Source organism: Phoca vitulina, unplaced genomic scaffold (genome assembly GCF_004348235.1).
Source record: "Phoca vitulina isolate PV1807 unplaced genomic scaffold, GSC_HSeal_1.0 scaffold3, whole genome shotgun sequence".
NCBI classification, from domain to species: domain Eukaryota; kingdom Metazoa; phylum Chordata; class Mammalia; order Carnivora; family Phocidae; genus Phoca; species Phoca vitulina.
Genome location: NW_022589706.1, coordinates 60,815,246 through 60,830,248, shown reverse-complemented (window position 1 = coordinate 60,830,248; position 15,003 = coordinate 60,815,246). Strand labels below are relative to the sequence as shown.

Genomic DNA, 15,003 nt, shown 5'->3' with positions numbered 1-15,003 from the left:
TGCTAAGTTGTGACAGCAATAGAAAACAAATACAAACCACATGCAGTAGCTACCTTTATTATTTGCCCAATTTGCAGATGCCCAAACTGAAGCACAGAGAAGCAAAGTCACTTTTCGGAAGTCTCACAGCTATTAAATATCAGAAGTGGGATTTAGGGGCGCCTGGGTGGCTCATTCGGTTAGGCGTTTACCTTTGGCTCAGGTCATGATCCCAGGGTCCTGGGATCCAGTCCGGCTCTCTGCTCAGTGGGGAGCCTGCTTCTCCCTCTCCTCCCCTTTCATGCTGTCTCTTGCTATCCCTGTCCCTCTCTCTCTCTCAAATAAAATAAAATCTTAAAAAAAAAAAAGAAGTGGGATTTAGTAGTCTATCCCCAGAGCCCATGCTCTAACCCAGTGACACAGTGCCTGAGACATTTGTAGGTACTCAGTGCATATTAGTTTCCCTTCTCTTTTCTGTTTAGCGTAGTGCACGAGGCACCTAGCTGCCACATTTCTTGATTTGCTGATGGGGGTTAGCTAGTGCTGTGCCAGTGGGTTCTGGATAAAGATAGAATACTTGAAGCATTAGTTTTACTCATAGGAGTAGGTCTTTTTATACTGTAATGAACTGGAATATTTCATAGGCTAAAATGAAAAAAAGACAAAACCAGAGATTTCATAGATAATTTGTTTTTGATAATCTCTTTACTGTGGAAGATATTTGACTGAAAAACTCGGAGAAGCACTGAGCTGATATATATTCCAACTAATTAGTTTAACACTTTTCCTTCCCATTTTATTTCCTGAATTCACAGTAACTTTGCTGTATCAGCTAGAATTCTGGAATGCGAATCCGGAAATCTAGACCAGCTATGCATCACCATCCATCCAGCTATCCATCTTCTTCTATTCATTCAGTCAAGCAAGATTTACAGAGTGCTTCTGTAATGCCTGGGGTGTCTCTAGTACAAGGTCGCTTGTGAAGTAAGGCAGACTTTTCTAGTTCTGCTCCCTTGCATATAAAATTAGGTGATTTGACAAACTTTCTTTAGGGTCTCTTTCTATGGCCAATCTAACGCTTTCACAGTTCTTGTATGACCTGACTTCTGGATTTGACAAGGTAGGGCAATGTTTCTCCAGATCCGGCCTAGGCACCACCTACATCACAGTCTCCTGGGATGCCTAATAAAAAAGCAGATCCTGAGGTTGCCCCAAACCTTCTGAATCAGAAACACTGGGAATGGGGGCCCAGGACTTCTGATTTTAAACAAGCTCTCCAGGTCTTTCTTATGTACATTAAAGTTTGAGATGTGCCGCTCTAGGGATGCAACGTAGGCCTTGTGTCCTAAAAGTTATCTCCCTCATTAAAAGACAATAGGTCTGGGAAGAAAAACAGGGCCACACCTGTCTGTGTCTGTCTCGGGCTTGACCATCCTTTCCCACCCTAACCCCTCACCCCAGCCAGGGTCAGGGAGGGAGCTGTGACTGTGATTATGGAGCTTATCTGGCCCAGCCTCTGTGCCTACAGAGTCACCTCTCCCCTTCTGGGGCACACCTGTGCCTGCTCCATTCAATAACAGGGGTTAATGTGAGGAGAGGAGTGGGAGTCTCTCCTCCCAGGCTCTGGAGCCTTTTCCCTTTCCCAAAGGGAGGGTGGGGGAAAAGCCGGTGGGGGCGCCCCCTGGGCCGCTCGCGCCTCTCAGCGGCAACTCGCCGGGGTCAGTCCGCGGCCCGAGGCAGCCGCCTTTCCCACCTCGGTTCGCGCCCAGGAGAGGGAAACTGGGGAACTGGGTCATCCTGGCCCGCCTCCCCGAGCGGGCCCTCCCCGCCGTCGCCTCCCGCTGTCCAGCCGGGCGGTGTCGCCGGAGTGGCGGTGCCCGCGGCTGGGCCGGGCGGGTGCCTGCGCCGCGGCGCTCTGTCCGCTCGCTGCCCTTGCCCGCGCGCTCCGCGGTCCTGCGGAGCCGTTGGCCCTCCCGCCACCCCCTCGGCGGGGCCCTTCCCTTTACTATGGTAATGGTGACATTCAGCGGGAAAGGCTAGCGCGGACCGCAGCGCCCGGCTCCCGCGGCGCGGGAGGCTGGGTCGGCGGAGCGGGCGGCGGCGGCCCAGCAGCAGGCGCTCGCCCGGGCCCCGGCCCCCCCGCCCCCTCCCCCTACAGGCCCTCCGCCCCGCCCCCCATCCCCGGTCGCCGCGGGGCAGCCCCCGAGCCCCGGCCTCTCTGGCCCGCGGGCTGCTGCGCGCGAGCCCCGGCCGCCGCTCCGGGTCCCGCGCGGGGCGAGGACGCATCGGGCGCTTCGGGAGGGAGCCTGCCTCAGCGCTCGTATATGGCAAAGTTTCTCGCCGAGCTCCTGGGCTGCACGTTGCCGAGCAAGGGCGCCTCTCCCATGTTTGAGGTAGGTGGAGGGTGTGTCCCCGCAGCCGCGGGCGTCCGCGGTGGCGGGGCGGCGAGCCCCGAGCGGGGCCCTGGGGTCCCCAGGAGTTGACAAGTGAGTGCAGTCTCACTTGCCGGCTTTCCACCTGGAAGTCTGGGGTGGGGCAGGGCGAGGATGGCGAGGAGGAGACCTGAAGCCCGGGAGCCTGAATTCTCGCCTCCTGGACCTCAGTGAATCTGTTTTCTTCTTCCTTGCTTGACGGGCGAGCACGTTTTCTGTCAATCTGGACAGAGTTTTGCGAGTTGCTCTTTACCTAAAATGCCAGGAATGTCTGAAAATGAGCAGTATCCTGCAGTCCCTTTTTGCTGCTTCGTTCTCCCCTCTTTTAATCCGAAAAAACAAACAAATAAACCCAAACGGTAAAAATCTTTAGATCAGAAGGTTTCTGTCTTTCTGCCTCCTCCTAGTCCCTTCCCCCAACCTCCAGCACACTCCAAACTCCACTGAAGTTAACTCATTTCTTCTGTGAGTGAGCTACATTGCGGATGGGAAGGGTTACAATGGGATTTGCCGACCCCGGCGGACGCATCCGCAATTCTGAAGGCAGGTACATCTGATTGCTCACACCTGACCGAGGTGGCAGTGATGGGGTACGCATCTCTGCACGCAGTCGTTTACGGGAAGGCTGGCTGGCTTGTCCTACTGAGGAGTGGTGGCAGCAACTGTTTAATGGGAAACCTCTATTGGCTGCTCGGTAGGGACAGCTTCACACGGTGTGCACAGCAACCCCCCTTCCCCTTACCTCTGCAGTGGCAACAGTGTATCCTTTGTCTCTATCTACCCAGCAGACTGCCTGACAACTAGGCCTGGACCACAGGGCAGTGGCCCCAGCCGTGGCCAGGTTAACCAGCCTTGCGTGTTCTCGCAGGGCACTCCTCACTCCATCCTCGGGCCTGACAACTCTTCCTGGCAGCCTCAGGGCTACTCCAGGGGCTACCTGGGCCCTCTCCGTCTGCAGTTTCCTGACTGGCCAGGGAGAGCAGAATTTGAGAGCAAATTCTCTCCCCCATTCTCTCCTGGGTGTGAAAGCTTGTCCTTCAGCAAGACAACTCTTCAGGCTGCAAACTCTCAGGCTCTTCCCTGGCTGCTTGTGAGTCTCTTCTCCGCTTTGCAACTGCAGGCACTCTTACCTTCTGAGGGCCTGTGGTCACATTGCTTTGATTTTAGATCTCAGATTGCCCAACCCATTATCTCTGCTGTGGGAAAGCAAGGAGATCTCAATAGTAAGTGATGAAGTGCAGCTGGGAAAACGAGAGCAGATTGGGAGAAGCCAGACTGAAATGCCTGGGTGCTTGGGGGCCTGAAATCTAAAAAAATAATGAAAAGCCTGAAAAAGTAAAGTTTTCCAGGCCTGCAGCTAAAATCAGCTGTCTCCTTTGGCCTGTTACATCTCTGCTCATTTCCTTCTCTGTGATGTAAGTGTTAGGTAGCATTTGGGGGTCATCCCAGAGAGGTGAGATGCTCGTTTAAAATTTTCTCTCTGGCTTTTTCTTCATTGTATTTGGATTTTTATTTTTATTTATTTTTTTAAAAGATTTTATTTTTAAGTAATTTCTATATCCAACGTAAGGTTTGAACTCACACCCAGAAGATCAAGAGTTGTATGCTCTACCAACAAAGCCAGCCAGGCATCCCCTGGATTTTTGTTTTTAAATTTCAAACCCACACCAAGTCATTTTGTTGTATGTACTGACTTTTGGTGTTCTATTCCTGTCTGTTTTATCCTCCAGCCAGTAGATGCCCCACCTTGATTTCTTAGAATAATTGGCTCTCAATCATTGCTGGTTGGAGGGTGGCTTAAAAAGTAGTCAGAGACATACTTAGACAATTAAGAAAATGGGTGGCTGTTTTGTCTTTGAAGAGCTCCTGGAAAAGGGAATTCCCTCAGTCCTTGGTAACTCCATTTATCTTGCTTTGTGTTATTTTCTACCCGTCTGGGGGCAGGAGCCACTGTAGTCTCTGCTTTCTCCTTTCTACAGATGATTGATCCAGTGTTGGCTGAATCACCCCACCAGATATCACTTTTAATCAGTGTTGCTGGAAGAGTTAAGAGATATCCCTTCCCTACCTATGGGGGAAAATCTGCCCAAAGAGGTGAATAACTGAGTCAGGAATGTGTTTTGAGATTGCTTTCTTCTCAGGCAACCCATTCTTACTCATAAATGAAGAGGCATTTGTTGCGCTCTCTATATTTGGGAGGGAGAGAAATGTGTAAGAAAGATATTCTTAAACCTTTCTAAATATTCACTTCCCAAAAGTGAAAGTGCTAGGACATGAGAAAATCTAGGCAGCTTTTCATTTCCACCAAATGCTCTAATTCTAACTTTGGAGGCTACCTTTAGTTTCAGGGAGATCAAGAGAAGAGATGGAGATTTTCATCATGAATGGCCTTTGGTTTCATTTTGGTTAGGGGGGTGGCCACGAATGTGCTTTCTTCCGACACAGGCCAGTTTGGTGTGCACAGAGGAGATTCTGCCTGAAAGAATACTCAATCCAGACTGGACCTCTCGCGTGTTTGCAGTTGTCTGACAAGGGAGATCGGGTGACAGGTTGTGGGAGAACACAGGGGCAGAGAGTCACTGTGGTTGGAAAACAGGTCCAGTGCGTACCTTGCTGTGTCATCTTCAGAGACGAAGGACAGATGGTGCACATTTGAAACCCAGAGTGTCTTCATGATCATTTTGTTAATCTTCCCTCTACGTTTTCTTAGTATTTCAGTTTACAAACCAAGTCCTTGAGAAACAATTTTAAAATTTCAAGAAAAAATGAAAGGCTAGTAAGTTTACCTCAGTCATGGCAGTGCCCCGAGCATTGGGCTAGATTTTTGGAATAACGTTTGTGCGTCACCAAGGCAGAGCTTCCGCAGGAAGAGTGGGCTTTCTGTATGTTCTGCTGTCTAGAGAAGTAGGACATTCTAAGCATAGAACGGTGGTTTCAGACCTTGCAGGTCCTACTTACATGTGTCCTGTATGCTCAGACGGATGGAGGTCTGGCCCCGACATCCATTCCTGCCCCTGTCAGCTCTGACGTATTATGAACCTGCCCCCCACCTCAGCCTCAGCATTGCTTTGCACTGTGCCTTCCTGAGAGTCAGCGATGGGGTCTGGTTTCACAGCAGAAAGAGGCAGGAGAATTATATAGTCAGAGGCGACTACGTTTTCTCCTTCCAGGCCCCCTTCCCTCAGTCTGCAAACCTGCATTTTTAATGCTGCCATCCTTTATCATCTCACCTGGAGGGGCACATTTCAGGAGCCACATCCACTGGGCAGAACACATCTGGCTGTCCAGAAAAGGGGTGTTCAATTCCATGCCCCTGTTTCTGGACGTGGTCTCCTCTAGAATTGTCACACTTCATTTATGTTCTACTTATTTCCACATTCTGTTTTCTGTCTCTACCACTATTGCTGCCTAACTGTGACTATAGCTTTATTTTAATTTATACATAATACAATAATGTCATTTATTGTCCACTCTGGTAGGCATTGTTCTAAGGGCATAACATATGCAGTCTCAGCTCTCTTCCCAATGGGTTCCCGATATAGGTGTTAACAACCATGCTTCACAGACGAGAAAATCAGGGTTTACAGAGTTTAAGTAATTTGGTTAGGGTCACTCTAGTAATGTGTGCTAGAGTGAGGATACCAAGTTCACCTACCTTCTTCAACTATGGTTACTTGGTATTTGGCGTTTTGTTTTTTTGTTTTCTACCTCAGCTTTATTCCTAGTTATACTCTTTCTCTTTGGAAATAGGAAAGGTAAACACCCGAATTCTTCCATTCTTTCTCCTTCACTGTGTTACCATTGGGATGGCATGAGTACCTTACTCCTGGAATGTTCAATCAAAGGCTGATTGAACTCAGAGGAATTGTTAAGGGAAGGATTCAAGTTCAATCACCATGACCCTTTACAGAGAGCTTCCACTTATGAAGCATTTCCTGCATGTTTTCTGTTTTATTCTCCAAGGACACTATGAGGTTAAGTTGTATTGTCAACCCTGTTTTAGAAGTGAGGAAGCCAGGGCTCAGGGTCATTACCTGAATTGTCCAAGGTTATGTCCATCCCTATGATGGATCCAATCTTGGAGGTAAATCCTGGACTCCGATTCCACAGTGCTTTGCCAGCCAGCTGCACTGACTTACCTGATCTTGTCCTGGCCTCTGATTGCTGCCTCATCTACTCTATCTTTGGGACCATTGCCAAAGCAATTTTCCTTAATAGCCCAACTCACCACAGTGTCCATTTATATACCCCCAATTCTTTGATGGTTTGCCACTGCATGCAGATGCAGTAGCGGATGTGGTTCCTCTTGACAGTGTGGTCACTACCTAAATTTCTTGTCCAGTCTTTCCTTCCTCTTATTATATTCCTGGTACTCCAACAACTTTTGTCTACGCCTGTTTCTTGATCATGTCCTCTTACTGTTAAGCTGTTGGCTCTGCCTGGAGTGTTCTTCCCCTAAATCATCTTTTGAGTTTTCCTCTTCCTGCAAGATTCAGCTCAGATCCCCCCTCCAGACCCAGCCCCTTGGACCCAGCCAGCCCTCTACTTCAGGCCCACTGAATACTATTAGTGTGTTTCTATAGGAGACCTATGGCGGCTTTCTCTTGTAACTTCTCTGTGCTTCAGTTTTTGGTCTTCAATGGGGATGATAGCAGTGCCGAACGCAGGGTGACGAGGGTTAAATGAGTTAATGCCTGGAAAGTGCTTAGAATAGTGCTCAGGGCATGGTCATGGCTGAGCTCCTTGCCTGTGTGTCTCTGACCTCTTCAGGCTCAAGAACTAAGTGTTTTTTCTTTCCACAGCACCCAGCAGAGTATTGTACACATCATTTTGCCTCACATAAGTAACTGATGGATCAGATGGATCTTCCAACTCTGAAGGTTCATGATTTTCCTTGCTCTTTAACTATTTGTTGTTTTTCTGAAGTTCCAATTTAACCAGCACCCTGTATTTTTATTTGCTAAATCTGGCAACCCTATCTTATCTTCCCCCGCCCCCTCAGAACCCAGCCCCTAGAGTCCAGTCCTACTCAGTTGTAGAAGCCTTGTCCCCATCTTTCCCGCATAATGGCCCCTATTGTGATAGAGATCCTGTCCCAGGCCAAGGGAACTAGCTATTGGGAATTACAGTCGGGCAACCCTCTGTCCCACTGCCTCACTAGTATGGAAAGGCTAGTGGAAATGTGAGCAAGCTTTCCTCTGCAAGTGTCAGGTCTGTGACTGAGAGAGGTGTATCACTGGCATCCTATTTATTCGTTCTTCATGTGTTCACCAGTTCACGCACTCACTCATTCATTTAACAAGTGTTATTAAACCCTGGCTTTGTGTTAGGCACCCCATGAAAGCCTTGCTAAAAGACATGCAAACTGTTTTAACTGTGACCCACAGTAAGAAATATATTTTACACTGCAATCCTGAATGCACAGAGCTATTTATACCTATAATATTGAAATTAAGTTTCAAGAATAATACTTTTACTTATGACAGGGGACGTTCTTTGATCTTTGCAATTCTGTTCTTTCCGTTCCATTTCTTCCATTCTATTAAGAATTAACCAGGGAAAGACCCATTGAATTGATTTCATGAGTTGTGACTCATAATTTGAAAAGCACTGCTATATAGGATGATAAGATTCTATTTTTACAGAACAATTGGCATTACCTCATTATCCCAGTATTATACTTACACATTATTACACCATACTCTAGGAGATTTTTTGTGGTCTACATGGGAAGCCAATCACCATGAATAACATTATTTTTTGGGAGAAAATATTTTCAGGGTGTCAAACAACTAACTTACCAAATAACCTTTGATAAATATTCTGCCTCTAAATTGGGTAAAAGTTTTGACATGTTACCTGAGCCCATTTTATGATACGCTTTTTATTTAGAACATTGTAGTTGGATTTCAATTTATTTCTCTTTGCATCTACTAACAACAAATGTGCTCCATGGGCTGAATGACTCCTCAGGCTACATTTGTGGATCTTTCCAGCTTTATATTTTAATTGACCCCAACTCTTCTCTCTTGAAAGAACTTATACTTTCAAGCAGTTTTTTTCCCCCTTCTAATTTGCCTGGTAGAGATCTTGATTTTGTCTATTACAGTGAGCCCCTTTGTTTAAATGAATCTTACATGCTCTCATCCACTTGGTCATTCTGATGGGCTTCAAGCATCTAAAGAAAGAGCCGAGTGGTCAGGCTGTTTTGAAAGCAAATAATTTGGATGAGGAAGGCTGTAGCTTCAGTGATTGGATGTCGGTGCATGATCAGAAGGGAGAAGTTTACTTTGAGAATAATAGCTCCTGTTGCCACAGCTGGGCTTTCGATGAGGGTCATTTGAATTTTAAGCTAATGGATACTGAGTTTGTCTTGTAAATTCACAATTCAGTTTGTTTGAGGGCCAATTGGATTGCTCTCTCACATCTGAGCCATTGTATACGCACAGGCAACTCTACTTACCTTTTGTGTTGGCTGCTTTTAAACTCTGCTTGTGGTCCTAAATGCATGCATTTCATTTATAGGAATATTTGGTCCCATTATGATTACATCTGTCTAATGGCTTCTTGCTGAGAAACCATTACATGATTTTTTCCTTTTTGTATTTTGGTAAGTAAAGGCTGGTGTTTCCTATCTGTCAAATGGCCAGTGCTGGCTGCATGTCACAAGGAACAGGAAAAGAGCTTCACTCTTTGATTTATTTCCTTCGGTTTAGTTCTTTGCAATTTGTGATAGTATTCTTGTACATTATGAATTTCTCTACTTCACAGGTCTTTGATAAAATACAGTAGGTCTAGTAGTGACACTTATATTTAAGAAGTTCTACCTGCTTGGGGTTGCCTATAGAAGTAGCCCATAAATAAAATGACAACTTTTGTTTACCTGAATTTCGTGATGAATAAGGACTGTGTTTTCTACCCTTGGAGAATCTTAAATGTATTTTAGGCCTGTTTCTCCAAATGCCTATAATATAGTAAGTATTCTGTATCCCTTTCAAACCTCTACATTTTCAAAGCGAAATAGAGGACTCCTCACCCTCCCTGGGCCCACCTGGAACCTCCTCCTTTCCAACTCCATTGTCAGCCAAAAGCACCACACACCTTTTTACCTAGAGTAGCTCTTTGGTACCATTTTTACTTTCTTCCTTTTCTTTTTTCTTCATGAACAATCTGTCAGTGACTCCCGCAGATTCTTTCTTGGACTTAGACCTTTCTTTTTATCCCTATTAGTTTTTGTCCACTGATCTGACAAACATTTATTGAATATGTACCATGACCAAGGAGCAGTAGGGTCTGGAGGGGATTTCACCATAAGTAATAATTGGTTTGCTTCTTTCAAGTCTTCCTCTTTTCCCCTTTTCCTGAATATGCTGCTAGTGTACTACAATGGCTTTTCATTGTCACCTTCCCACGCAAGAGTCTGTCTATGTCACTTTCTATTTCCAAAGGCTCAAGTCTTTAAATTCTGTCTGGGTTATTTCTAAGGTATTCTCTTAAATGTCTTACTCTGCCTAGCTAACTTTATTTCCTGCCATTAATTTTCTTCAGGGATCCTCACAGGTCACATACAAATTCTTGCCCCATGCCTTTGTTTATGCTACTTGCTTATCCTTTAATATGATGACCTTTCTTCATTTTTTCCATTCTTCCTAACTAAACCCTGCCAGAGCCATGGTAAAGATCCAGCCCATCATGAAGGCTTCTCCAATTATGGGAAAGAGGCTAAGAGTACACAGGCTGGAGATTCAGATATTTGGCTTCCAATCCTGGCTCTTTCAATTCGTATCTATATGACCTTAAATAAAATAGTTCTTTGTGTCTCGCTTTTATTTTCTGTAAAATTGGAATGATAATAGTAACTATGTCATTGAGTTGTTATGAAGATTAAATAAGATAATTCAAATAAAATACTAAGCCTAGTGTTTGGCATGTAGTTAATTGACAAATAGTATAATGATGATGATGATAATGATGATAATTATATACTTTCACCTTGATCCCGATACCCTGGGGTGTCTCTCTTCTTTGACTATCTTAGGACATACCTTTTACTTTTCTGAATTCTCCACAGTGCTGAGCACAACATAGGTGCTCAATCAGTGCTCATTAACTTTGAAAACATGCCATATGCTGTTTTAGCAAAATCTGGGAACCAATTTATTTCTGAATATATTTACTTGTATTTTATGGAAATGCGACAGCCACTGTCCTTTAGTGACTTGCCCCCCAATCGATGGGATGTGTCTTGATGCTAGCTAACTTGGGCTGCGGTTGTACAAATGTTGATAATGTACTTTTACATACAACTCTGGCAGAAGTAGTACTTGACAAATGTGCCAATTATAAATTCCATTTAAATGAAATTCAACCATAGATTGCAATATAATTAAACACAGAGTATTTTTTATTTTTCAATTGGTTTGCAAACATGCGTCCTCAAAATAAGTCAAGTGAAGCAAATCCATGCTATAAGTCAAGATTTTATTCATCAGACTTTTATGTTGCATGCTGTTGGTGGAGAATTCTGGCTGGAAGTCAGATTAGATTATTCCAAAATTAATTTACTCCAAAGAACACTTACCCAGTGGGCTTTCTTATCATATTTCCAGTGGGAAAGAGGGAGTAATGATGCCCTGCTTCTCTGGAAACTCTGTTGGATGGCCTGAAAGCATGGAAATTTACTTTCATGGAGATTATTTGAACTTGGCTGGAAGCCAAGTGAGGGAGCCTACAGAGAGGTGCATGGGGCTGAAAGCTAGAGGGTGGCAGCATTATGAATTGCAAAGAACCTACACCAGGAGTCTTAAGATCTGGATTCTGAGCCTGGCTCATCTCCTCACTGGCTGAATGCTATTAGGGGAAATCTCCTTACCTTTCTGAGCGTCAATTTTTGTAGCTTTAAAATGAAAGTAACAATATTCGATTTGCTTTATTCACAGAAATGATGTGAGGCTCCAGAATGGTAATAAATGTGAAAGTCCTTTATAAAATGTCAAGCATTATACAAATGTGAATTGCTATTTCTGATACTGTGATGGAGAGCACAGAAACATAAGGTGCATACTTGGCATCCCAGGCATGCGAGGATCTGTTGGTGAATGGACTGTCGAGGACGGTATGGATGGTAAGGAATAGAAATGCTTCCATTTGAAAGCTAGAGAAGGAAATAGGAAGCAGTCATAATTTACAACTAGAGCTTTAACCCCTGGGCAGTAAGTCCTGGAATCTACTTGTATCTAGAGATTTCCTTAAAGAAAAAAGCACTTGCTCAGGACGAAACTTAACTGAGTTTATGAGGGAAATTCTGTCAAGATGTGGGGAGGGTGGGAGCAGATAGCAGTGGCAGGAGGCAAATTGCAAGGAGGGTTTGCTGGGCTCTGAAGAGGGTCTGAGAGTCTAGGATTATAGATTGCAGAAACATACAGTGGCTGTTGCTTGAACTCCCTCCCCTTTCCTTCTGTCCCCTGAGCCTGGCTACTCCGTGTCAGAAAAAAGAACTTGGCCCCACAGCAGGATCATCCTATATTGTTTCAGAGAGTAGAACTCAGAGAAGGGAACCCTTTCCATGCAAGGGGAGCACTGATGGCCTGGGCAGAGCAATAATGGGTAGTCTCCTAGAGGAGCCTTTCAGGCTTATGGGCAACCTGGAGCCAGCAGGTCCTATGGTTGCCTGGACTGGTTTGAGTGCTCACATGATGTAATTTCCCCCCGAGGACACCTACCAATACCAAAGAAGGAGGGATCTTTGGAAGAGAATCTGATGTTCTCAGGGTGGAGTTGGGTTTATGTGGCCAGCAAAATTTGGGTACGTGATAAGATGATTTCATTTGAAACCATATTTAGGTACAGAATATTGGTCCACATACTCCTTCTTAATCAGTGTCCTTCTTTCCTATTCCATTCTTGAATTAATATAGGCCTTTTGTGAAATCTAATTCCCCAGGCCTTTTTTTTTTTGGTCCAACAATCTATTCTTGGTGTTCATTTTAACCAAATTTCATATGTGTTAAAATGTGTTGTATGTCCGTTAGGAGAAAGAAGGGTGGTGTGGGAGAGCTCAGATGCACATACAGAGCCACACATAGACAGGAAGACACACGGACAGACTGACACACAGCAATTTGCTTCTGGAATGGCCATGATGATTAAACCACATGACCAGTGGTTAAAATGCATCCAGAAATCTCATTGATTTTATTTACCACCTATGCTCCAAAACCTTAAATGTGCTATGTACGTACATGAGACTGAGGGTGTGGGACACTTTTCAGGGGCTCACAAATCAAACTTCCTTTTCTTTTGAGTTTCTCTTTTGCCTCCTTCCTCTCTTCTAGTTTAGGAAGGTCCTTTCTAAGAATCTGTGACATAGCTGTGTGCGATTTTCATTTTCTCCATCTCACTCTGCAAATAGAAACTGATTTCATTTTTTCTCATGTATAAAGAAATAGTGCATCTGATTTTACAGGCCAGAAAGAAATGATTGGAAAGCATCCAGCCAGGCCCTGGGGAACCCCCTAAAATTATCCTCTACCTTATGGACTGTCCAGATTGTTTGTATGTGTGGCTAGGGAAGAGGGGACAGGGAAGTGGGATTTGGGAAATAAAATTTTCTCATGCCCAGATGCTGTGTGTGAGTCAGATGGCTGGGTGAGTACCCTGATGCCTCCAGTGATTTTAGGAGTTCATTTGCTCAGTGCCAGGTTTGGATGTCCAAGCAGCTGGGCGGACCCTCTGGGGTTCCTAGTTAATTCATCTCCCTCTCTGCACGTTGTATGGACTTCCCTTATGTGCGAATACTTCCTAGATAAATAAAGGAATTTCTTTAGGGTTGCATCCTTGATTTGGAATTGCTGTGGGTTAGAGTGACTAAGAAATATACTCTCACTTAGCAGAGTTGATGGGTAATGGACAATAAAAACAGTTCTTTTGAATTTGCCAAAACACCTTACATACGTAATTTTATTAGAAATGGAAGAACAGTAGGGGATTATTTTACTCTATTTACAGATGGAAAAACTAGGGAACAGGGAATTAAGAAATACTAGCTCTGGAAAACAGCTTGGGTCTAAAAATTGTCTAACCAAACTTTCACATCATAAAAATAATTTATCACCTTTCCTATGTATGATTTCCTCCTTCAAAGAATTAAGAAGATAGCACTCTAAAAAATACCACCAATTTAAGGGCATCTGGGTGGCTCAGTTAAATGTCTGCCTTTGGCTAGGTCATGATCTCAGAGTCCTGGGATGGAGCCCCACGGTGGGCTCCCTGCTCAGTGGGGAGTCTGTTTCTCCCTCCCCCTCTGCTCCTCTCCCCTGCTCATGCTCTCTCTCTCTCTCTCTCTCAAATAAATAAATAAATAAATAAATAAATACAATCTTTAAAAAAATACCACCAATTGAAATCATTACTATGAAATTCTTTGCAAAATCACAAAGTGGTACCAAAAACTATAATGTATCTTACCTCAAATACAGTTTGGAACAATGTAGAGTATGCTTAAATACCATAAAATATTATTATTTAAATGGAAAATTAGGGGCTCAGTGGGTAGAGCATGGGACTCTTGATCTCAGGGTCGTGAGTTTGAGCCCCATGTTGGGCATAGAGTTTACTTAAAAAATAATAATAAAATAAAATAAATAAATGAAAAACTAATTCCATCATTAGTAAAGTTTCTTCCCATTTCTGGCCTTGAAGATGAATATGATAACAAATGGGAGCAACTTTATCTCTTTCCAAAATCATTTTCAAGCCCTTCCTTGTCCCACAAAATTAGCATAAATCCCACCTGCTATTTCTAGCTATCCCCATCTCTTCCTTCAATTTCCTTAGATCACTGGATGAAGAGTAACCCAAGCCGTGAGCTATAAAGAATAATTAGATTTTTCTCTCTCAACAAACCATTCCCAAGGTACAGCATGTTGGGGTGATGGCCCAGGATTTTATGTTATGGGGTCTCCTATCCTGCTGGTGGCAGAGAGTGTTATCAGTAGAAGCGAATAATCAACAAATTTTGTGGCACAGTGCTTTCTAGATTTGGAAGCACCTTGATTGAATCCTCTGAATGGTTCTTAAAGTATTATCATCCCCACTTGACAGACTTAGAAGCTGAGGTTCAGAGAGGAAAAGTGAATGCCCCCAGATAACCACAGCCAGAGAACAATGGAACTAGGACTTCAGCTCTAGGTCTTCTGTTCCCAAGCTCCCCCACTCTTTCTAGGGCAACCTGGGTGTGAGCTGTGATGCCCTCACCAATGTAAGGGAGCAAGCAAACCTCATATGCATTAGTCATCTCAATAATGACTCCAGTGTGACCAAGGCAAAAGTTGGTGCCCACTCCCTGTATCTTTAGTGATATTAAAGGCTGCCTTTTTTTTTTTTAAATGAGATACATACAACATTATATTAGTTTCAGGTGTACAACGAAGTGATTTGATATTTTTCTATATTGTGAAATGATCACCACAATAAGTCTAGTTAACATCTGTCATGCAAAGTTACAGAATGTATTTTTTCCTTGTTATGAGAAATTGTAAGATTTATTCTTTTAGTAACTTTCAGGTATGCATTACAATTATTAGCTATGGTC

The 15,003-nt window shown here is 44.1% G+C and overlaps 1 protein-coding gene across 3 annotated transcripts in view; it reads left to right on the top strand.

Annotated features, from left to right (window-relative positions):
- The window catches only part of RASGEF1B (RasGEF domain family member 1B), a 632,176-nt gene that overhangs the window by 64,394 nt on the left and 552,779 nt on the right, over positions 1–15,003 (top strand). The window contains exon 1 of one of the 3 annotated variants that reach the window (XM_032400628.1): positions 2,221–2,372. The exons of the other annotated variants lie outside the window; for them this stretch is intronic. Within the exon in view, the coding sequence (XP_032256519.1) occupies positions 2,304–2,372 (69 nt within the window). The 5' untranslated portion in view covers positions 2,221–2,303. Of the gene's footprint in view, positions 1–2,220; positions 2,373–15,003 lie in introns of those variants that run through there. 3 annotated transcript variants of the gene reach the window in all.